This window comes from Nycticebus coucang, chromosome 5 (assembly GCF_027406575.1).
Source record: "Nycticebus coucang isolate mNycCou1 chromosome 5, mNycCou1.pri, whole genome shotgun sequence".
In the NCBI taxonomy this organism is placed as follows: Eukaryota; Metazoa; Chordata; class Mammalia; order Primates; family Lorisidae; genus Nycticebus; species Nycticebus coucang.
The window spans coordinates 126,978,416-127,003,999 of NC_069784.1; the positions used below are offsets into that span (position 1 = coordinate 126,978,416).

At 43.2% G+C, this 25,584-nt stretch overlaps 1 protein-coding gene across 4 annotated transcripts in view; it reads right to left on the bottom strand.

Moving 5' to 3' along the window:
• Positions 1-365: 365 nt before the first annotated feature.
• Positions 366-25,584, bottom strand: part of ZBTB2 (zinc finger and BTB domain containing 2) — a 28,568-nt gene continuing 3,349 nt past the window's right edge. For 2 of the 4 annotated variants that reach the window (XM_053592433.1, XM_053592434.1), the window contains exons 2-3: positions 9,662-9,846; positions 366-3,110 (exon numbers count right to left, since the gene is read on the bottom strand). In XM_053592433.1, the coding sequence (XP_053448408.1) occupies positions 1,739-3,110; positions 9,662-9,834 (1,545 nt within the window). In that variant the 5' untranslated portion in view covers positions 9,835-9,846 and the 3' untranslated portion in view covers positions 366-1,738. Of the gene's footprint in view, positions 3,111-9,661; positions 9,847-19,062; positions 19,116-25,584 lie in introns of those variants that run through there. The other 2 variants (XM_053592435.1, XM_053592437.1) reach the window with 2 other exon arrangements.

The window sequence follows — 25,584 nt, forward strand, 5'->3', positions numbered from 1 at the left end:
ACAATGTTTTTTTGTAGAAAATGGCAACCACTCAATATTTAATAATCAAGGTTTACATTACACTTTGAACTTGTATCATTTTTAGGCAAACATCCCCTGGCCTCCTTTTTCTTCCTTGTAAAAGAAAATTAGGTAAGGTGAACTCTTTACCCATTCCTGGTGAGAACAATTCTCACAATCTTACGACCCAATGCGGTTATCAACATCTTCATTTTACAAATGCGGAACACACCACTCACTTTAGGGAACTGCTCAAAGTCCCGCAGAGAGGACAAGACACAGTTAGCGAAAGAATCCTCGCACAGGGTTCCTACGCTTGCCTTTCCTGTATTCTCTGGGTAGATACACAGAGATCAAATCACATGCTCATTTAATTAAACATTTATTCAATGAAAGGATGTATAAAAACTTACAAATCTGAGAACTCAGCTATACATGAAATAGGATGATGGAATATTCAGTTTTTAACATGTACGTAGAGCATAGCTATTAACTATTCTCCCCTTCCCTTTCCCCTTCAGTCCTTATTTCTGGCTCCTATTTTGTCCTTTGAGACCATCCTTTTATTGGCCTAAGGGAAGATTAATGGACTTCACTCAGGCCAATGGAGAAAATTTCAAGCATTAAAAAAATAAGAAAAACTAGAGAATAAACATCAAAATCAAGTTCTTTCCCAAATAGCAATTAGATTTTTGTCCTGATTTCCTTTTGCCATTTTTTGATGCTTCAATTAACATTGCCAGTAAAGTATTAATGTCGACCTTTTAAGTTATTAAAGTTACTACATCTTCTGCTCACAACTTTCCCATGTAAAATGCACATTCTTTCATCCTTTTCCCTGTGGTATAGACGCTGATTTCAAAAAGCAGCCGGATGGCGCGAAAATGAATTACCACTGGCACCTGCTAGAAAATGGCATGTTATTTTCTACGCAATTTAGAGAACAGTACTTTCGAATTTGATTTTCAAAACAGACAACAAATTTGTCAGAAACTAAAATATAGCATTTTGTTGTTGTTCCACACGGAAAGAAGCCAGCAATTAGATAAGGCATGTGCATTAATTCTCCTGTTTATAGTAAGTACCCATGCGTTTTCTTTTACAAACACACAAACTCACAGCTTCTTTTACCCCCAAATTAAGATTGCCATCACATTATTTTTCTCTTTTGTGTTCTGTTAAAGTCCATTTCTTAGCTAATGATTTCTCTTAATTGGACATAATCTCAAAGGATGCATTCTGAAATAAAGATGCCTGGAGGATAAATACTAATAACTTTTTTTTGGATTTAAAGTTTCCCCACACCTTCTAGATTTTGCATAGTACAGAGCCCAGAAGTATCTCTTAAGAAGCATGCTGTATTTTCTGAGAAGGAAGACTTAATACCCAGGGAGAGTCATAATTTTAGCTTACCAAATTGCATTCTAGTTGTTTTGTTATATACCCTTCATTAGTTCCAAGTATGCTTTTAAATAATCTAAAACTTCTCAAAATCTATTTGAGTTTATAAGTACTACTGACCGTTATCTTTCCAATATCCCCTGAATTAAAGCAGACACATTCCAGGTTTGTAATGCACGAAGCCTTTACAGAGGGGGGCTGGGATGGGGGGAGGCAAAGAGGAGATGGGAACAGGGACCTGTTTGTATCATGCCACAGAGAAGTACAGTTCTGAACTGGGGAAGGGAAGGATGATAGTCTCAGTAAAAATGACAGTTTTTTAAAAGATAAGTAACATTCAGTCTAACAATACGGTTTCCTGTTCCTTTTTGATGGAAGCTAACACGGGGTGGTCAGGTTCCGTTACTTCTGAGTCCCCACTGCCCAGCAGAATAGACCGCCCTTCCTCTAGGGCAAAGACGTCCGAGTTCTGGTTTTGGCATGAATGTTTAACAACCTCATTGGGAGTTGAGAATGTTTTGTCACACAAGTTGCATTTGTAGGGTTTGTTGGTTTGTACCAGCATGTTGTCCATCTGACTACCTTCCTCAAACGTGCAGAGCTCCAGAGTCTGTTTGTCCACCATGGTGTACGTGTCGATGCTCTGGTTGAGGCACACGTGGCGGGCAGCCTGGTTGGCCCTGCAAAAACTCTTGTCGCAAGTGCTGCATTTGAAAGGCTTGCCGGTGTGGATGTACATGTGCTCCCTCCAGTGGCTTTTCTGGATAAACTTCCGTCCACATATTGTGCACTCGTACTTCCGCCTCTTCACCTCCCTCTCCTGGTCCGCCTGCTCCAAGTTGTCAATGTCAGCGATGTCTGAGGGGGGTGGGGTTTCTGACTGCTGCTGTCCATCAATGATCGGAGAATCTGAGATGTGCTGCAGCTCACTGTCACTGATCATCCCAGCTTCAGGCACTTCCATGGCATCTTTCCCGAGGTCAGCTGCATTGCTACAGAGAGACAGGGGCACGCGGCTTTCCCCCTGTTGGCTGGATGTGAAGGGGACTCCTGTGTGAATCTGGAGGTGTTCACGCAAGCTACTCCGGAGGGTGAAGCGCCGTCCACACAGGTGGCAAGCGTAGTACTTTGGGAAGCTTCCGTTCCTCTTCATGATGCTCGGCTTGACGTGGGCTATTGTGAGCGACGCAGGTTGTTCATCAGAGGAAGAGGCTTCCAGATTGGCCTCTTCCCCGGAGGGAGGGGCAGGGACAGGAGTGGAAACAAGCTCTGGAGACAGTGAGGTCTGCAGTGGGTCTGAGGGAGTCATGTTTGTCCGATTCACCGGGGCCAGATTTGAAGTCAGCTGGGAGAGCTGTGAGGCCTCTGGCACAGGTTCCTGGCTCATCCTGGTGGGCTGTGGCCTCGGCTCTCGCCCAAGTTTTTCAGGTGCTGAAGCAATCTTGGTGGCTTGTCTCAACTGATGATCTGCAATCTGAATGCCATACAACGAGGAAGCCAGGGGGAAAACCTGGTCAGGATGCGCAAAGGCTCCCTGGCTGGCGAGGCTGGCTTCCTGGATCAGCGGGTATGCGTGCAGAAACTTGATGCCCTGTTCCAACCGTACAGGGTCGATCAGCTGAGGCGCCATCTTCCCAGTGTACATCAAATGTAAGAGATAGCTGAAAATGTCCGGCTGTATGTCAGTTGGTTTCAAACGGACACACTCACTGAAAAGAACAAGTAAAAAACATCTGTAAGTAAATGCCAATCTACATCTCAAATGATAACACAAAGCCTGAAGAAAAAAAGTGGATACCTCAAAGGAAATGAAACGAGTGTTTCCCATTTCTGACTGTTACTAAGTTTCATAAAGTGGGATGGAATAGTCAAGAGATAAGTTAGTGTTAAGCACATATGATATCATAACCTGTAGGGTCTTACACAGTTCTCCCTTTAGCGAGCTAAGGTCAAATTAAATATATATATATTTTTAACAGAGTCTTATTTTGTTGCCCTCGGTAGAGTGCCGTGGCGTCACAGCTCACAGCAACCTCCAGCTCTTGGGCTTAGCCGATTCTCTTGCTTCAGCCTCCCAAGTAGCTGGGACTACAGGCGCTCACCATAATGCCCGGCTATTTTTTTGTTGCAATTTGGCTGGGGCCGGGTGTGAACCTGCCACCCTCAGTATATGGGGCCGTGGCCCTACTCACTGAGCCACAGGCATGGCCTGGTCAAATTAAATATTATGTATTACATTTTATTTATAACTCCAGGAATCCCTTATCAAATGTAATCACCAGGATCAGCACAGCTGCTGGCTTTGTAGGCATTCTTTCTCAACTGATTGCCATTCATTCTCATTTTACAGAAAAGGGTTGAGGCTTAGAGGGTTAATACTTTCCTCAATATCACATACTTGGTAAATGGTGGCACTGAGATTTGAACCTAGATCCAAAGCCTAGATCCAAAGCCACTGCCCCAAGATCCTTCAGAGCATTAAAGCAATCCTGTGTGGTAGGTAAAGTAGATTTGATTACTCCCATTTGACAGACATGGAAAGTGAGGTCCCCCAAAGTTAAGTGATTTAAATGAGGCACCTGAAGTAGACGATGGGACTGTCGATTTCCTAACTTTTAGACTCTATTGTTTGCATCATTTCAGAAACATCATCCTGATCAAGCAATAATAATGAAGAGGTCCCTGAGAACTCTTCCCAGACCACCAGTAGTGACTGAAATTCTTTTTTTTTTTGTAGAGACAGAGTCTCACTTTACCGCCCTCAGTAGAGTGCCATGGCATCACACGGCTCACAGCAACCTCCAGCTCTTGGGCTTACGCGATTCTCTTGCCTCAGCCTCCCAAGCAGCCAGGACTACAGGCGCCCGCCACAACGCCCAGCTATTTTTTTGGTTGCAGTTTGGCCGGGGCTGGGTTTGAACCCACCACCCTCGGCATATGGGGCCGGCGCCCTACTCACTGAGCCACAGGCGCCGCCCATGACTGAAATTCTTATGCATCATTAGAAATTAATGAGATATTTATCTACATATCATGAGGAATAGTATCAACCACTGAGTGAATAAATGCTATAGAAAATGCATTTTCAACTTCAAAGACAGCTTCCTTGAATGCCTTTAGAATTTATAAAAATTTTCTTTTTTACTATTTTTAATTAAAAAAAATTTTTGTTGTTGGTTGTTGAAACAGGGTCTGTGTTGCCCAGGCTGCTCTCAAACTCCTGGCCTCAAGGTGCCCTCCTCTGCTGGCCTCTCAAAGTGTTGGGATTACAGGCGTGAGCTATTGTGCCCAATTCATTTTTTTTTTTTGCGGTTTTTGGCCGGGGCTGGGTTTGAACCCACCACCTCCCACATATGGGGCCGGCACCCTACTCTTTTGAGCCACAGGCGCCGCCTCCTACTCCATTTTTTATCATACCACTTTTTGGTACTGTTACTCTTTTTGGCTCTTTTAACAGTGTCGTTCATTTTATTAACAAATATTTTCAATATGCTAAAATATTAACAGCGTACCCTGCTCTTCTAAATTTAAAATCAAAAAGTGATTTTAACCATCATTTGTGACCGAACAGTTTTCATTAATTACCGTATTGCTAACAATATGTGCATATTTCAGAAGGTTGCATAAAAATAATCACTCAAAAACATTTGACTATAGGCCAAGCACGGGGGTGGGGTGGGGGTGGGTGGGGGTGGGTGGCTCATACCTGTAATCCTAGCACTTTGGGAGGCTGAGGCGGGTGGATTGCCTGAGCCCAGGAGTTCCAGACCAGCTTGAGCAAGAGTGAGACCCTGTCTCTAAAAAATAGTTGGGTGTTATGGCAGGTGCCTGTAGTACCAGTTACTTGGGAGGTTGAGGCAAGAGGATCAGTTGAGCCCAAGAGTTTGAGGTTGCTGTGAGCTATGACACCACACATTCTACCCAGGGCGACAAAGTGAGACTGTCTCAAAAAAAAAAAAAAAATTATTTTTTGCTACAAAGTAAGGAAGTCAAAAAATAAAAATCAAGCATAAAAACTGGCATCTCTTTGACAGTATAAAGGGAAGCGTATATGTGACTATTTTTCTTTTCTTTGAAAACAGACATACAGATCATTCATATTTTTATTTGGAGTCCTTTTATATCCCTTAAAATGGGAATGCAAACACAGGTGGTCTTCTCCGTAAGCACAGGATAAGTCCCGACAATCCTAACTGTATACTATACCATATTTAGATGCTCTAGGGAAATTCAATATTTAAAATAAAGCTTCAGGGATTACATGTGAAGCCTTGACCAACGTAAACAATCAGCTCCTCCGTGGATACAAGACTAAGGGAAACTTTTCCAGGATCTGGCCCAGGCCTGGAAGTGGGGAAGCCACGGGCCTTCAGAGATGCAAATTACCTGCAGACCATCAGGCACCTTTTGTTTAGCCTGAGGGAACATTCCCCCAGGGACAGGGAGCGGGTAGAGTCCCCTTGGCTAACTCCCCTTCCACCTCAAAAGTGGAAGGGCAGAAATCCAAAGGGGGGGAGGGCTTTGCTTTTTAGCATCCATGGAAGGTACCACCCAGCAGAGTCCCCTTCAAAAAAAATTTTGGTTTAAGTGTCATAACTTTTTTTCAGTTGTTAGACAAACAACTCGATTGTCAATCTCTTAAATTTGGAAGAACTATGTACAGTCTCTGATGACAAAGCCCTCAGCCCACACTTCAGCTGGGCCCACAGGGAGAGGACTCCAAGGGCAGCACTGGCGACCTCCTGCCTAGACACAGAAGGTAGCAGCCCCTAGGTTGTACAGCGGCGGCCCCAGGGCTCAGGGAGGGCTCCAAACACCTATCTATTTTGATTTGTTTATTAAAATAGTTTTTTAAGGCAGAAGCACATGTGCACACATAGACACACACACACTTTAAAAGGAGATGGAATGTTTAAAGTTCCTGCTGCTATATTTTGGCCATATCTGCTCTGGACCGCTTTACTGCTAGGAAGCTTGACCTCTAAGTCACTCGGCTCACTATGGGCTGGACTTTGGTCATTTCCCAGTCATTTGGGAAGGACAAAGTTCCCTACAACAAAATTACATCTAAGTAGTTTGATTTGCAGATGTCTATTTGACATAACTCTTTTGATGCGGGAGAAAGGTGAGTATACTTTTAGTATACCTCAAAGTCTTCTGTATAAAACTCCACAGTAATTTCCATTTTCAATTTTTCCTTCACTAAAATTTTCAAATCAATGATAGGCTTAAAGAACTTTAAAAATTCTGGGAGGCAAAGGCAGGTGGATTGCCTGAGCTCAGGGGTTCGAGACCTGCCTGAGCTCAGGGGTTCGAGACCAGCCTGAGGAAGAGGGAAACCACATCTCTAAAAATAGCTGGGCGTTGTGGTAGATGCCTGTAGTCCCAGCTACTCAGGAGGCTAAGACAAGAGGATCACTTGAGCCCAAGGGTTTGAGGTTGCTGTGAGCTATATAATGCCACAGCACTCTACGGAGGGAGACAAAATGAGACTTTGTCTCAAAAACAAACAAACAAAAAGAACTTTAAAAGTAAGGATTTTTAGATAATGTTAGCATTGTTAGAATGCTGCATTTAGAAAGGCCTGCCCCTGGGCGGCGCCTGTGGCTTAAGGAGTAGGGCGCCGGTCCCATATGCTGGAATGCTGGAGGTGGCGGGTTCAAACCCAGCCCCGGCCAAAAACCAAAAAAAAAAAAAGAAAGGCCTGCCCCTCAGTAGTTTTATTTTTGAGAGCTCAAAGTCTGCAGTGCTCTGATTTAAACCTAAATGTAAGACATAGACAGCTAGTGGCACCTGTAAGACAGAAATCATCCTCTGAGTTCCACATGATAAAACACTGATTGTATCCTCAGTTCTCAGTCTCTTGTTTACACTGTGCCCTGATCTGTGCCTGTGTTTGCCCTGCCTGATGAGCTAGAATCCTGCAATCTTCCTGGGGAAGCAGGCAAGGCTGGCCACTAGGTATGTGTCCCCTTTGGTGCAGTAACACACTATTGCTTGCACATGGGACTTCTACCCCGAAACTTCACATTCTCTTGCTAGAAAGGCATTTCTTTATTGCCCTATACTTAAAGTAAATTTCTTGCATCTAATTAAAACACATTACTGTTGCATTATTTGATTCCTCAAAATTAAAACTGTCTCCTTTTCAAATGACTCAATTCACTATGTTGAGACCACCAAGTACAAAGGCAGGAAGTCTCTAGCACCATGTATTTCAGGAGGAACCCTTAGTGCTGCAAGATGAGCCCCTCCTCCACTGTCTGCGTGTTCCTTCTGCCCCTCCAGACAGTTCTCAATTGGCTACTGTGTTACGTGCAAATACTTCGCTATATTCTGGTATCCACACAGATTTGTAAAACCCAGTCCCTGCTCTCAAGAACCTCACAGATGTGGTAGGAGGTTATATACAAATAAAAACAACACAGGGAAAATGTATATAGCTCTCGTGAAGGGGCACGATAACCCGTTGTGACCGGGAGTGAGGCAGAGGTCGCTTTTGTCATTTTGGTTCAGTTGACTGGGGAGGGGTCGTGGAAGAGGTGACATCTAAGGGACTTCAGGAGTAGGCAGAACACCAGCAAAGTGTGGTTCAGGTGAGCCCAAACATGAAAGGGGGTCAGGCTAGGGGAAGATGAGTGGTGGGGAGTCCCAGGGACACCCAGCCCGAGGTGAGGCTGGAAGGAGGCCTGGCTTCAAGCCTGCGGGCCTCGAATGACAGAATAATGAGATTACGTTATTCTGATATGGAGTGGGCATCCTCTAGGCTTCTGGTCAAAGGAACAACTCAATCTAGTAGGTTTCTGATTAAAGGGACACCACCATCAAAAAGCAGTGTTTAGGAAGATTAATCTGACAGTAAAGTGGGAAATGAATGATTAGATAATGGAAATGAGAAAGAGAAGGAGAGGAGGAATGTGATTTGAAGAAAATGTGATTTGAAAGAGATTTTAAGTTTGTGTTACTTAATAGGCATGTCATGAAGTACCTTAGGAAAAGACGCCTAAGTTTTACACCGTCAACAAGATAAAAGGAGAGACTCAACTCCAAATGCCCAGCAGCCAGCCCAGGCAGCTACAGACACAAAAGTCAAGGCCAGAGCTATAAAGTGCAGTTCTTAGCAGAGGCAAGATGTAGGAAAGGTGTGCACAAGACCAAACTGTAGAAGGCTGAGAAACGGGATATTGGCTACAAAAATGCAGATGACAACTACTTAGAGGGAAGAGAAGAGCAGCGAATGCTGCAGAGGACAGGATGCCCGGAGACCCAGACGGGGCGGTGGTTTTGATGAGGGGTGACCTTTGAGAGAGGATTTCGATAGAGTGAGAGGGTGGAAACCACAGTGCAGACCCATAGGAAGAATGTGGGATGAGCACAGTGCTGATCAGGACCTTCAGTACCCTTTTAAGGACTTTCAGAGTAGAATGAAGGAGAAGCAGCCCTGTAACTCAAGTCAACGTCAATGTCAAGGATGTCCTGATCCTCACAGGTGGGGGTGGGGGAGGTGGAGGTTGGATGAAAAGTATAAAACCTAAAGCACAGAATAAAAATTGAGGGGTAAGATCTGGGAGCATAAGAGAGGGATGAAGATTGTTTTTCTGAGAGGCCTTTTTCTCTAAGATAAGGGAGATGAGAAGGAAAAAACTGAGCTAGGATATAATAGAGACATTTTAAGACAGAAAAGCAGCAAACTAGGCAAATTCATGCCTCCAGCTTCTCACTAGAGTAGGAGACAAGAATCAGTGTTCAAAAGTGGAGAATACTCGGGCGGCGCCTGTGGCTCAAAGGAGTAGGGCGCTGGCCCCATATACCAGAGGTGGTGGGTTCAAACCTGGCCCCAGCCAAAAAAACCGCAAAAAAGAAAAAGAAAAGAAAAGAAAAGAAAAGTGGAGAATACTTAGAGGCCTGGGGCTGGAGCAGTGAGAGAAAAGGCTTAGATAAGGACTACTGAAAAGATTACAGAAGAGGAGGTCCACTGAGGTCGCACAGCTGGCTTTATAATGACCCTATCTACCAATCCTGACTGTGCAGGTGACACCCAGTGAGGATATTTGGAGGTGGAAGGGCTGTGTGGAGCTAGCAGCCCTGGATTCTCAGGTGCTACGGAAAGCACCAGTAACCAAGAAGGGGAGGGGGCAACTGGGGTGACAAGGGAACGGGACACCTAGGAGCCTAGGGAGAGGTGGAGACCCACGGTCTTGATGAGGGCAAGGGACATGAAGTCTACAGTCATTAGGTTATTAGCAACCACTTTAGTTACCTGGTCTGATGGACAAACAACATCTTAAAGTAATTGGAGAATGAAGCAAGAACTGATTTGTGTGCCTTGAAGTACACATCGCCGATTGCAACCGTGCAGTCACACAGGAAACCAAACTCTCGCTGAGCGTTTAACTGTTGCAGGAGAATAAGTCCATGGTTGGCCAAATCCATTTTTTTAAAAATCTGCAAAGCAAACAATTTTATTTTTAAGAAAGGTGATTCACAATTAAGTATGTGTCCTTTATAGTCACCAACAGTAATGATCATAGCTAACATGTCACCACAGCTACTGTGTCAGGCACTTCTAAAAACGTTATATAAATCAACTCATTTCGTCTTCTTAACAGTCCTCGGAAGTAGTTGGGTCATTGCTCTGGGCTTTTTTTCTGTTGTTGTTGTTTTAAACACATAGTGTCATTTAAGGTAAATTGGGGAGCTCTGTGATTTTACCGGAGCTTACACGGATGGCAAGTGGAGAAGCCAGGATGTGGACTCCGGTAGTCTGCCTTCCAGCAATCACAGTGTGTCCTTGAGATAGCAACTATTTCCCGGGTCTTTTAGTTTAAGATCTCCAATGAAAATTCTAATGATGCATCAGAATTGGTTACAACTTCCATACACAGAGACACTTTAAGGTGCTGGGGGTGGGGTCGCAGCTAGACAGGATGAAAATCTTACTAAGGGCAATCTTCCAGCTCCCACAGTGCCAGTAGGAAAATAGCTGATTCACCCGTTATCCTCATCACTATTTCACTCTCACCATTAGTGGAGTGAGGAAGTGGGATGGGTGCTCTGCCTTCTTTTTTGTGGCAGTGGAAATGGGCTTTGGGGGGTGGGGGGTTGTAAATAACTTGCCCCAGGCCACCTAGATGGAAGGTGTGGTAGTCACAATTTAAATCTGAATGATTCCAAATTCTGTGATTTTCATTACTCACACTTGACCCAGCAAAGCACTGAATCTATCTATAGTGGAAAAGCTGTCTGATGTTGCCTGGTTGATCAGATCACTAGACTGCTCCTTTTCTCACAAACAGCATTTGTAAAAAGCCCATTCCGCATAAACCAACATTATATTTAACATTATACTTAATGCTGAGAAAGAGTAAATGATTTCTCCCTAAGACTGAGAATGAGGCAAAGATGTTTGTGCTATTTAACACATCACTAGACGTACTAGGTGGTGAAATGAAGCAAGAAAGGAAATGACAGGCATACAGATGAAAAAGAAAAAAAATGAAATTTTCCCTATTTGCAGATGGTATGATTCCGGAGGAATCTAAAAAATTCCTAGAACTAATAAAGGAGTTTGGTGAGTTCATAAACATACAAAAAATAAAAATAAAAAATTAACCAGAATTCTACATACCAACAAGAAACACAGACACTGATGTTAAAAATATAATGCCATTTAGAATCATTCAAAAAATGAAATACATAGGTATAAATCCACAGAACATGCAGGATTCGTAAAAACTCAATGAAATAAATAAAAAACTTCAATAAATGGCTAGACATACTATGTTTATGAAAAGGAAGACTCAACATAGGAAAGATACCATTTTTCCCCAGATTGACACATGTTCATGTTTGAAATAATTCCTATCAAGATCGCAGCAAGATTTTTTTTGTAGATACAGACAAAATTATTCTACAATGTGTATGTAAAGGCAGAGGAACAAGAACAGCCAAAGCAATTTAAAAAATAATGAGGGGGGAAGCAATCAGTCTACCCAACTTTAAATACTGCTATAGCATTCAAGACTGGATGGTACTGGCAGAGAGACAGACATGTAAATCCACGGAGTAAAATGAAGAACCCAGAAGCAGAGCCGTATAAATATGCACACTGGTACTGACACAGACACAGAAGCAACTCAGCGAAGGAAGAATATAATCTTTTCAACAACCTAGGTCTCACACCTTATATAAAAACTAACTCGAAATGGATGATGGACATAAATGTAAAACATACAACTGTAACACTTTCGGGGGAAAAAAATGGAAGAAAGTCTTTAAAATCCAGGGCTAAAGAGTTTTTACACTTGACATCAAATGCAGACTCCATAACAGAAGAAATGGACTTCATCAAAATGAAAACTTTTGCTCTATCAAAGACCTTGTTAAGAGGATAAAAATACAACCTAAAGACAAGGAGAAAATATTTGAAAACCTTTGCAAATTAGTCCTTCAACAAAAGATTAGTATGTGGAATATAAAAAAACTCTCAAGACTCAACAGTAAAAAAAAAAAAAAAATCAAATTAGAAAATGTACAAGAGACTTGAAAAGACACTTTACCAAAGAGGCTACACAGATGGCAAATAAACACACAAAAAATGTGCAACACCATTAGCCACTAGGGAAAAGCAAATTAAAACCACAGTATCACCGAATCAGGATGGCTAAAATTAAAAAAAAGGAACAATACTAAATGCTGGCAAGTGTGTGGACAAACTGAATCACTGACACTGCTGGTGGGACTGGGAATGTGAAATAGTACAGACACTCTGGAAAACAGTAGTTTCTTAAAAAACTGAATATGCAGCTACCATTTATCTAGCAGTTGCATTTCTGGAACTTTACCTCAGAGAAATTAAAACGTATGTTCACACAAAACCTATACTGCGGATGTCCATAGAAGTTCAATCGTAATAGTCAAAAACTAGGAACCACCCCGGTGTCCCTTAGGGGTTAAACAGCTACAAAAACACCATAGAAAGTCCACATCATGGGAGACTACTCAGCTATATGAAGAAACAACCTACTTATGTGAATTATGCTCAGTGATACAACTTATGTGAATTATGCTCAGTGAAAAAAGCTACTCCCAAAGATTACAGACTGTATCACTATATTGAAGTAATTTATTTTTGAAAATTATGAAAATGGAGACTAGATTAGTAGTAGTGCCATGTGGGGTGCTGGGTAGTTGTGTCCATAGAAGGGCAACATGAAGGATCCTTGTGGTGATACAAACGTTCTGTATGGAGCTGTGTCAATGTCACTATCTGGGTCATTCTACTACAGTCCTGCAAAATAGTTCCATTAGGGGGAACTGGGAAAAAGGCTTAGGATGGCCGGGCTCACACCTGTAATCCTAGCACTCTGGGAGGCCTAGGCGGGTAGATTCCCTGAGCCCACAGGTTCGAGACCAGCCAGAGCCAGAGTGAGGTTTCGTCTCTACTAAAAACTGAGGCAAGAGGATCCCTTGAGCCCAAGGTTGCTGTGAGCTATGATGCCATAGCACTCTACCTAGGGCAACAGCTTGAGATTCTGTTTCAAAACAAACAAACAAACAAAAAAACAAAAGCAAATGGCCAGGTGTGGTGGCTCATGTCTGTAATCCTAGCACTCTGGGAGGCCGAGGCTGGTAGATTCTTGAGCTTAGGAGTTCAAGACCAGCCTGAGCAAGATGAGACCCCATCTCTATCAAAACCAGAAAAACTGAGGCAAGAGGATCACTTAAGCCCAAGAACTTGAGGTTGCTGTGAGCTATGATGTCAAAGCACTCTAGTCAGGGTTCCAGAGTCAAACTGTCTCAAAAATACCCCCCCCAACCCCCAAACCAGACCCATAGTAATTCTTATTCAGCAAGTGCCGGACAAAGTGCGCCTTAAAATAAATGAATGTAATTGAATAATACTTTAAGCCAGGCATGATGGTATGTGCCTGGAGTCTCAGCTACTTGGGAGGCTGAGGCAGGAGGATCTTTCGAGCACACGAGTTTGAGATTGCCGTGAGCTGTGATGATACCACCACACTCTAGCTGAGGTGATGGGGTGAGACAGTCTAAAAAAACCCACAGAAATGTATATTGATATCTTACGTGACTACGCAAAGTGATGGTACAGATCAGTAACTTAGTTCCCTGAAGCTTTCTGTGTATGTTAGGAAGGGAGGCACAGAAAAGGCTTGGGGTTCATGATGAAAGCCAGAGATGTTACCAGGTTTCAAAGTAACCAGGATTATAGAGGCACATCACTCTAACCCAACCTCCCATAACCTCTTCTAACCTGGCATAACTCAGAAACTTGTCTTCAAGGCTCTCTGTTAAGGTGCCAGAATACATCCTTTCCCATCTTTTTTTTTTTTTTTTTTTTGAGATAGAGTCTCACTTTGTCGCCCTCAGTAGGGTGTCAGGGGGTGTCATATCTTACAGATATCTCAAACTCCTGGGTTCAAGTGATTCTCTTGCCTCAGCCTCCCACGTGGCTGGGACTACAGGTGCCCAACACAATGCCTGGGTATTTTTAGAGGCTATTTTTAGAAACAGGGGTCTTGCTCTTGCTCTGGCTGGTCTTGAACTTGTGAGTTCAAGCGATCCAACTGCCTCGGCTTCCCACAGTGCTAGGATTATTGGAGTTAGCCACCACTCCCAGCTCATCTTTTCCCATCTTGCCAACCTTTCTCTGCATCCTCTGACACCCAGTTGCAATGTGCTTCACTGACATGTCTTCTGCCTCGACTGTGTGCACTAGTGTATTTAGAGGGCTAGAGGTCCCACAGCTTCAGATGTTATCAACAGTAGCTTCAAATGCATAACACGTTCACTATTTATCTTTTGATGAGAGCGAACATTATTTATGGAGTGCTGTTATTAACCATTCATTTACAAATGCTATTCATTTAATTTTACACTGACTTATTTGAGATGTGTGAGATATTACTAAATACATTTCACAAATCAGCAAATAGGCTTAGGGCAGATACCTTGCACAATATTACAAAACCAGTAGGTTCAAGAAGTAGTATTTAAATTGGGGTTTGTTTGATTTGTCAGAACATACGGTATGGAAGTGTGTGTGTCTTAAATGAATTAAGTATTTTTACTGCTACTTGAAAGTATATATAATTGCTACAAAAGATTCAAATACTATGAACATTTATAGAGTTCATAACTTTCATCCCCACCCCAAGCAATATCTCCACATTCGGATAACGGACAGGACCACCTATTAAAGATTCTTTGCTGGGCAGCACCTGTGGTTCAGTGAGTAGGGTGCCGGCTCCATATACTGAGGGTGGCGGGTTCAAACCTGGCCCTGGACAAACTGCAACAAAAAATAGCCTGCGTTGTGGCGGACGTCTGTAGTTCCAGCTACTTGGGAGGCTGAGGCAAGAGAATGGCCTAAGCCCTCGAGTTGGAGGTTGCTGTGAGCTGTGTGACGCCACGGCAATAAAGTGCGACTCTGCCTCTAAAAACAAACAAACAAACAAGGCGGCGCCTGTGGCTCCAACGAGTAGGGTGCCGGCCCCATATGCCAGACGTGGCAGGTTCAAAAACTGCAAACAAACAAAAAAATAGAATATTTGCTAATATCACTTTTTTACTTTTTATGAATTTAATAATGAAGTAAAACATTTTTTACATTTATTGACCCACTTATATTTCCTTAATATCTCTTCTCAAGTTTTGCCCATTTTTCTACTAGATCATTTATCTTTTTCTTATGGATCTATAAAATTCTTTGTATATTAAGGAGAACGCATATATTGCCAATCATTTTCTTTCTATTTTGTTTATGGAGCTTTGGACACATATAATTTTGTTTTAATATTATTAAATTTATCAATAATTTATAGGAGGACTTTGAGGTTTTTGGTTTTTATTTGCATGGATAATACGGTAGAACCTTCACAGTTGATCACCTCCCTACACTGACCACCTCCTTAGGGTGACCTAATTTTCTTTTTTTTTTTGAGACAGTGTCACTCCATCACCCTGCGTAGAGTGCCGTCCTGTCATAGCTCACAGCAATCTCCAGCTCTTGGGCTTAGGCGATTCTCTTGCCTCAGCCTCCCAAGTAGCTGGGACTAAAGTCTCCCGCCACAACACCCAGCTATTTTTTTTTTTTTTGTAGAGACAGAGTCTCACTGTACCGCCCTCGGGTAGAGTGCCGTGGCGTCACACGGCTCACAGCAACCTCTAACTCTTGGGCTTACGCGATTCTCTTGCCTCAGCCTCCCGAGCAGCTGGGACTACAGGCGCCCGCCACAACCCCCGGCTATTTTTTGGTTGCAGTTTGGCCGGGGCTGGGCTTGAACCCGCCACCCTCGGCATATGGGGCCGGCGCCCTACTCACTGAGCCACAGGCGCCGCCCCACCCAGCTATTTTTTATTTTATTTTATTTTATTTTTTTTGTAGAGACAGAGTCTCACTATACTGCCCTCGGGTAGAGTGCCGTGGCGTCACACGGCTCACAGCAACCTCTAACTCTTGGGCTTACGCGATTCTCTTGCCCCAGCCTCCCAAGCAGCTGGGACTACAGGCGCCCGCCACAATGCCTGGCTATTTTTTGTTGCAGTTTGGCTGGGGCCGGGTTTGAACCCGCCACCCTCGGCATATGGGGCCGGCGCCCTACTCACTGAGCCACAGGTGCCGCCCAACACCCAGCTATTTTTTGTTGCAGTTTGGCCAGGGCCAGGTTTGAACCCGCCACCCTCAGCATATGGGGCCGGCGCCCTACTCACTGAACCACAGGTGCCACCCAGAAATCAATTTTTTTTTTTTTTTTCCAGTTTTGGCTGGGGCAGGGCTTGAACTCACCACCCCCTGGTATATGGGGCTGGTGCCCTACTCCTTGAGCCACAGGCACCAACCTGGTTGACCTAATTTTCATAGACGGAACATGCGCCACTTGTACAAATCAGTACAGTAGGCCTAGGTCCTTATGTTGACCACCTCTGTGTGTTGGCCAGTTTGTTACACAGTCCCTTTGGTGGTCAAATTACAGAGGTCCACTATTCCACTATATATTATCTCCTTTGACACAGCAAAACATATGACACCCTCTCTTTCTATAAACAGACTACCCTCAGTAGTCTCTTCAGACCGTAAGTATGAAGCCATGATAAAAATGCTGTTTCTTTTTTAAGAGGGTCTACTATTATTTTAGGATATCAATTTAGGAACATCTTCTAGACTAGGAACCACGCTGAACATAAGTATTTAAATATAGAGAGAACACACGTGCATGACTCTCGAGAGAATTGAAGAAACCAAATGCAAAGGAGGCAAAATAAACAGAAGGAGTCTCATGTTCAAAATTGACCTGGAGAAAAGTTCACACAGATAAAGTTGAAAAAAACTGACTCTGTGGGGCCTTAGTGTGTGTCACACTTTATGGGGGCAAGACATGATTGCAAGAGGGACTTTACCTAACAATTGTAATCAGTGTAACTGGCTTATTGTACCCTCAATGAATCCCCAACAATAAAAAAAAAAAAAAAAAGAAAATATCACAATCATAACCAAAATCAGGAAAAAATGAAATTATTATTGTACATTCATATTTACTAGAAACAACTTTGTATTTTAAATCAATAAACCTGATTTAAATTAAAAAAAAAAAAAAACTGACTCTGGAAACTGAAACAACTTTCTCAGAGAGAACAACAAAAACAACCCCTCTACACTCCTCCATAGGTGGATTGTGCTGATGAAACAAGAGAGAGGGTGAAGAGGTACAGCAGTGGGTTCCAGCAGGGGTGCACCTCAGGCAGCCCACCCAGCCACAGCAGCACCCTTTCCTCAATCTTGCTTTCTCTCCTCTCATCAAGCTCATCTCCACGAGGCTTAACTTGCTCACACTGCCACGCCAGCTGAGGCTGCCCCTTCTCTGTGGAAGTGGCTGTCCGCTCTTCCCTCTTCCAGGCAGGCCCTTGCCCCGTGCCCTGCTGGAATGGCTCACCCAGGTCACCGAGGACCTCTGCTCTCTGGCTGCAGGGACTCAGTAGAGCAGCTTATTCAAGCAAGCTCTCTCTGTGGCATTTCACGTTCTTCCTCCTGCCTTCCAGGCCACTGCTCTCAGCTTTTCGCTCCCCAGGGGCTATTCTATTTTAATCTCCATCAAGGAGTCCGCTTGCTGGTGCTCCTGTGTCTGCTTCACAGCCAGTTCTTATTCTGCAACCACTTTTGGTGATCTCCACTTACACTTGGCTGTCCATGGGAATCCCAAACTCAGTCTCAGTAGAAGTGAACTCAAATCCTCCCTGCCATCTCACTGCCACTTCCCCCAAAGGACAATAAAAACCAGGGACACAAAGTTGTTGCCTTTACACTCTCAGCCCAGCGTGAGGCACCATCATCCACCCTTTGAACAAACCAGAAACCCCAATTAGTGTTCCAGCCCCCATTTCTTTAATTTTTTTTCGTTTTGAGACAGAGTCTCACTTGGTCACCCTGGGTAGAGTGCCAAGGTGTCACAGCTCACAGCAACCTCAAACTCTTGGGTGTCACAGCTCACAGAAACCTCAACTCCAGGGCTTAAGCAACCCTCTAGTCTCAGCCTCCCGAGTAGCTGGGACTACAGATGCACACTTCAACGCCTGGCTATTTTTTTAGAGGTGGGTCCTCACTCTCACTCAGGCTGGTCTGGAACTCGTGAGCTCAGGCAATCCACCCGCCTCGGCCTTCCAGACTGCTACACTCACAGGCACAGACCTCCATTTCTCTTACTGCTCACATCAATCAGCCACCCCAGGGCTATCAACTGGAACTCTTCATCCCACTGCCACACCTTAGTTTACCACTCGTCTCCCATCTCCAGTTCCTCCCAACCCCGCCCACCAAGCAACAGTCAGAATGGTCTTCCCCAAGGGCAAATCTTCTGTTACCACCCTATTTACAATCCCCAGAAGGGTTTACAAAGTCCCGCCCCGCTACTTACTCTGAGTGACAGATTCTGGTGCTAACCTAAACTAATGCTCTCTGGAATCCTTGATTTCACAGACTTAATAAAAACAACCTTCTAAACTGAGAGTGTTGCTCCCTCTTTATTTGCAAGCAAAGACATAAAAAATTCACAAACTCAGTAGGATTTTTTTTTTTTTTTTGAGACAGAGTCTCACTTTATCACCCTCGGTAGAGTGCTGTGAAGTCACAGCTCACAGCAACCTCCAACTCCTGGACTTAGGCGATTCTCTTGCCTCAGCCTCCGGAGTAGCTGGGACTATAGGTGACCGCCATAATGCCCGGCTATTTTTTGTTGCAGTTTAGCAGGTGCCTGGTTTGAACCTGTTACTCTGGGTATACGGAGCTGGTGCCCTACTCAATGAGGGATTTTTAAATTTTATTTTATTTATTTATGTATGCTGCATTTTTTTTATTTTTTGGCCAGGGCTGGGTTTGAATCCGACACTTCAGGCATGTGAGGCAGGAGCCTGACTCCTTGAGCCATAGGCACTGCCCCATTTTTTTTTTTTCTTTTTTAAATAAACACATAAGAGGCTGAGGCAAGAGAAGAGGCTAAGCCCAAGAGCTGGAGGTTGCTGTGAGCTGCAACGTCACGGCACTGTACCAAGGGCGACAAAATGAGACTCTGTCTCTAAAAAATAAATAAATAAATAAATAAAAGAAATAAATAAAAAAACACATAAATAAGAAAAAAAAAGACCTACATGTCAGTATGGCCTCCCAGAGGAAGGACTGTTAGCCGTCTCTGTCTCTTCAGTACAGTCATGCGTTGCTTAACGACAGGGATACCTTCTGAGAAATGCCTCATTGGGGATTGCATGGTGTGTCAACATCATAGGGTGCACTCTACAAACCTAGATGGTGTAGCCCAGCCCACAGCATGCCCAGGCTACACGGGATGGTCTGTTGCTCTGAGGCTACAAACCCGTATAGCATGTTGCCGTGCTGAATAGTGCAGGCAACTGTAATGCAGTGGGAACTGTTTGTATATCTAAATCTAAACATATAAAAGGTACTGTTGTTGGCTGACACATGACTGTAGATGGAAAAAAATTTTTTTTTTTTTTTTTGAGACAGAACCTCAAGCTGTCGCCCTGAGTAGAAGGCCATGGCATCACAGCTCACAGCAACCTCCAACTCCTGGGCTCAAGCGATTCTCTTGCCTCAGACTCCCAAGTAGCTGGACTATAGGTGCCCGCCACAACGTTTTTTTGGTGCAGCTGTCATTGTTGTTTGGGGGACCCGGGCTGGATTCGAACCCGCCAGCTTAGGTGTATGTGGCTGGCACCTTAGCCGCTTGAGCCACAGGTGCTGAGCTGAAAAATACTTTTCTAATGAAAAAAGTTAGAACATAAAATTTATATTATAACACTAAAGTGTATCTAATTATTTTCTTGACATGAGATTGTCAGTTGGGTGATCTTCTGGTGAGGATCATCAGGTGTCCATCCAGCTTGTTCTGAAATCCAGAAATTAGCAGAAATGCAGTTTTCTCTGAGTATGTTCATAATGGGGACAAAATATTATTTTACTCACTTTGGAACTTCTGGATGAACCAAGATAAGCTGAACAGCAGAGCATTTCTCTTCCCAGAAGGTCCTGAACTACCAGGGCATCACATGGCTCCTCAGTGCACCCCTCTCGTGGCTCAGAGGCTGAGTCTCAGGGCCGTGCTGATCTCCACTCTGAGCCGGCAGGAGACAGCCCGCTGGGACAGGGCTTAGACCTCAGAGGCAGGGACCACTGACACACACGCTCCTACCTCACTCTCAGGGTCAGGAGGCTCTTTCTGCCTGGGAGCACTCTGTCGGCCTAATGCTCCTGGAAGCTGGCACTGGGACTTTATCATTTACTGCTTTATCTGATGTGCCCAGTGTTTCACATTTGTTGAGTAAATTAATAACCAGATGTTTGGAGAGGAAAAAGTGATGAGTTCCAGTTATGGCTTGACCCCCAACTAGGTGATGGAGGTAGAAGCTCAGATTTTTTTTCTTTTCTTTTTTTTTTTTTTTTTTTTTTGGTTTTTGGCTGGGGCTAGGTTTGAACCTGCCACCTCCAGCATATGGGACCGGTGCCCTACTCCTTGAGCCCCAGGCGCCGCCCTGAAGCTCAGATTTTTGTTAACCTGGGTTGATCTAAAAAAAAATGCTTAGATTAAGCCTGCTATATTTTGGGAGAATTTTTCTTTTCTTTCTTTCTTTCTTTTTTTTTTTTTTTAGAGACAGAATTTTATTTTTGGGCTTAGGCTATTATCTTGCCTCAGCCTCCCAAGTAGCTGGGGCTATAGGCCCCCACCACAACGCCTGGTTATTTTTTGTTGCAGCTTGGCAGGGGCCGGGTTTGAACCCACCACCGTCTGTATATGGACGCCCTACTCACTGAGCCACAGGTGCCGCTCAAAAAGAATTTTTCAATTTGAAAGTGTCACCTTGTGGTTGCTCATGCTAAGAATTAAATTCTGAACAGTGATTTATAGTTTACAGTAACCCTGAAGGGTAAAGACCTTGAGAAGAAAGAGCAAGAGACTCAGGCTGGAGACTGAGGTCACATTAAGGATTTTGGTCAGTATTTAAAAGCAACGGAAGCCACCCAGTGGGATTTGAAGCAGGATGACTCGGATGATCTGATCAGTCTAGAGAGATCTGCTAGTGGCTATCACTAGGATGGGCGAGGCAGTGGTGATGAAGATAAAACAAGACCTGGTTAGTGCATCAGATGGAGGAGAGTGGGGAAGAGCAAAGTGTCCAAGAAGGCTCCTAGACTTCTTAGTTGTACAACTGGATAGATCACGGTGTTCTCCACTAGAAGGGAACACAGGGCTAAATCTAGTTTGGTGGGGACCGGACAAGAAGTCAGGTTTGGACATATTCAGTTTGACACTGTTTTTTTTTTTTGGGGACAAGAGTCTTACTTTGTTGCTCTTGGTAGAGTGTCATGGAGTCATAGCTCACAGCAACCTCAAACTCTTCGGTTCAAGCAATTCTCTTGCTTCAGCTTCCCGAGTAGCTGGGACTACAGGTGCCGGCCACAACGCCCGGCTATTTTTAGAGGAGAGGTCTCCCTTTGGCTCAGGCTAGTCTTGAACCTATGAGCTCAGGCAATCCACTTGCCTCAGCCTCTCAGAGTGCTGAGATTACAGGAGTGACCTACCATACCCAGCCTTGGGCTTAAGACACTTTTAGAGGACATATTGATTAGATTGGTCTAGCGCCCAGAAGTCCTGACTGGTTTATGTCTGAGAGACTCTACAATAAAGGCTGGTGTATCTAACTTTAAGAAGCCATGTTCTTAAATCACCACACTATAGTTCAGAGAGATTAAATTGATAAAACTGTCAGCAAATGAGTCAGGAATGAATCTTTTGTTGTGGTATTTATAGTTCATGCTGTCTCCACTATGCTACCTTGCTCTATAGAGCATTCCTGATAGTTTTAATTGATCTTAGATGATAATCAGACATGAAACAAAAGACCTAGACCTCCACCATTTAAATACTGTAAATGGAACCTGACAAAAAAAAGTAAATAAAAAAAATTGTTTGTCTTTCCTAAATGAGAACAGTAAGCAGGGAGGAACTGAAAAAAGCAATGGAGAGAGGCAGTTCTTTTAATAAAAGCAGATTTTTAAGAAGGCCTTCTTTATGCATGTATACATATATACCAAGTTTTCTTTTCTTATGTAAATTCAGAGACTGCAAGATATATTCACAGTGAAATAAAAAACACTCTCTGGGGCGGTGCCTGTGGCTCAAAGTAGTATGGTGCTGGTCCCATATGCCAGAGGTGGTGGGTTCAAATGCAGCCCCAGCCAAAAACTGCAAAAAAAAAAAAAAAACACTTTCTGAAGCCAAGTATAAAGGACCCTTTAGATTATTTGATGCTTTGTTGCCTTTGGTAGAATGTCATGGTGTCATAGCTCACAGCAACCTCTGTGAGGTTTTTATCTTCACCACCATTCCCACATTGATACTGGGACAGTGACTACCTAGTTGGCAATCGCTTTCAGCTTCCGCCATGAAGCACATATGGGCTGATCCTTAAACAAATTACTCATCTCTTGGAGGCCCAGCTGAATGAGACACATATAACCATGTTAGTATTTTGACAACCTCAGTTCTCCCTTTGCTTTCAGTATAAGAACAGGAGACCAAAACAGCTTCTGGGAATTGATGATACCCTTTTTAAAGATAGTAGCTCTTCGAAGACACTGAATACCACTTAGACTAGCCGTGTTTCAAGGGCACTAAAAGGGTTCTCTGAAGTTCTTGATTTTATTTAAGTGAAGCATAAATGAATGCTGTAATGCACAGGACATAACAGTAACAGAAGAAGCATTACCCACAAGGAAGATTGATTATTTCAAGTGCTTTAGATTGCTTACCAGGAAACAAAGCTGCTTCTGCAATTTATATTATTAATAATTAATATTGGAGGGTCATGAAGTAACCTGCATGAGGCTGGTCATTTGAATTTTAATATATTTTAAAACTATTTCAAAGGTAGGAAATATATCTTACGACAACAGATTGATATATTTTCTTAACATTTCTTTAGTCAACCCTCTTGAATAGTATAATTAAAAAAAGGAGGGGCATAAACTAACAGCACCTCTTTTCACATTGGAGAAAGCACTGCATTTATAAGAGACTTTTTCCCTATACTAACATTTATTTTTTAGTTGTGATCTGGGGTCATAGGATGACAATTTGGGGACTGTTAAGTGCCAAATAGAAGTAGGTCAGAGATTTATGGCTAATAAAGAGCTGAAAATAAAGTGATAACTCTAAAGGCATTATACTATGATAAACTTTAAGGAAACCTATGTAAGATCACACATAGCAAAATTAAAAACCTAATCTGTGCCAGGTGCAGTGGCTCACGCCAGTAATCCCAGCACTTGGGAGGCTGAGGTGGGTGGATTGCCTGAACTCAGGACTTTGAGACCAACCTGAGCAAGAGCAAGACCCCATCTCTAAAAAAGAGCCAGGCGCTGTGGCAGGCACCTGTAGTCCCAGCTACCTGGGAGGCTGAGAGAAGAGAATCACTTGAACCCAAGAATTTGAGGTTGCTGTGAGCTAAGATGCCACTGTACTCTACGGAGGGTGACCAAGTGAGACTGTCTCAAAAAACAAAACAAAACAAAACAAAAAAAACAAAAAAAACCTGATCTGCTTTTAACAATCCAAGAGATTGCCTTCCTTTTTTATATGCCATATGATGGCTTGTAAAATTAATCTGAAGAAAATGTAATAACCTACAGGTCTAATTTAAGACATGACACACGTGAGTTCCAAAGGTGTTTGTTTAACTTAGTCTTAATTGAATAATATATTTCAATATTTTAGGGTAGAGGTTCTCAAACTTTTAGGTGTTAGGACTTTCTTACACTTTATAATATGACTAAGAACACCAGTTATACATTTATATGGATTTTAACTATTGATATATACCCTATTAGAAATTGAAAAATTGAAAAATTATCAATTCAATTAAAAATAAATCATCACATGTTCATATAAATATTTTTATGAAAAACTAATATTTTTCAAAAACAAAAGAATAGAGAAGTAGCCTTTTTTTTTATCTTTGCAAATGTCTTTTTTTTTTTTCTTTGCAAATGTCTTTAATAGAAGACAACGATTCTGCATTTATTTTGCTTCTCAATTTACTCTGTTGTGGCATTGTTTTGCTTGAATATTTATTTTTGTTTTTGAGAGTCTCACTGTATCACCCCTAGTAGAGTGCAGTGGTGACATAGGCTCACAGCAACCTCAGACTCCTGGGCTCAAGTGATTCTCTTGCCTCAGCCTCCCAAGAGCAGCCGGGATTACAGGCACCCATCACAATGCCTAGCTATCTTTAGAGGTGGGGGTCTCTAGTTCAGGCTGGTCTCACTCATGAGCTCAGGCAATCCACCCACCTCAGCCTCCCCGACTGCTGGGATTACAGGCTGAGCCACTGTATCCGGCTGCTGAATATTTAATAAAATCCAGCCTCATCTACACAGTTGGAAAAGGAGAAGTACATATTTTAGTAGCCGTTTCAGGTAACCGTGGCTATTTCTCTTTGACACTACATGTAAACTTGACAAGTGATAGTTTCTTTTTTTTTTTTTTTTTTTATAGAGACAAGAGTCTCACTTTATGGCCCTCTGTAGAGTGCCATGGCATCACACAGCTCACAGCAACCTCCAACTCCTGGGCTTAAGCGATTCTCTTGCCTCAGCCTCCCAAGTAGCTGGGACTACAGGTGCCCGCCACAACGCCCAGCTATTTTTTGGTTGCAGTTCAGCCGGGGCCGGATTTGAACCCGCCACCCTCGGTATATGGGGCCGGCGCCTTACGGACTGAGCCACAGGCGCCGCCCCAAGTGATAGTTTCTTGAAGGTTAATTGTATAATCTAAAACTATACCAATGGATGGACTTTTCCTACTCAATTACAGAAAAATTCACTGGTCATTGCACTTTCAATGGCTTTTACCCTTGCATGATATTTAACATCATCTACTGATCATTAGGAAAATATCAGCTCATTGAATGAAGCACATTTTCCCAGTGTCAACACATTTTGTCAACACAGTGGAAAAGGCCAATAGTATCTTAGTATTACTATGGTAATGATTTTGACCTTATGGAATCCTAAAAGGATCTTGGGATTCACCGGAGGCTGCAGACAATACTTAAACATTATCACTGTTCAAAATCACTCTGGGGACTCAGACAATCTAAATGACTAGCCTGGTATAGGAGAACATCCACATTTCAAAATCATTTTTTTCCCCCCAGATAATTCTAATGCTTACCCTTATTTGGTATAGAACTTAGGAGATACAACTATTTCTTTTTTTTTGGCCAGGGCTGGGTTTGAACCTACCACCTCCAGCATATGGGACCGGCGCCCTACTCCTTGAGCCACAGGCGCCGCCCAACAACTATTTCTTATTTTTTAATTTTTTTTATTTTTAAAATTTTTAACTTTTTTTGTAGAGACATAGTTTCACTTTATTGCCCACGGTGGAGTGCCGTGGCGTCACACAGCTCACAGCAACCTCCAGCTCCTGGGCTTAGGCGATTCCCTTGCCTCAGCCTCCAGAGTAGCTGCCTGCCAGGCGCCAGCCACAGGCCCGGCTTTTTTGTTGTTGTTGTTGTTGCAGTTTGTCCAGGGCCAGGTTTGAACCTGCCACCCTCAGTATATGGGGCCAGCACCCTGCCCACTGAGCTACAGGC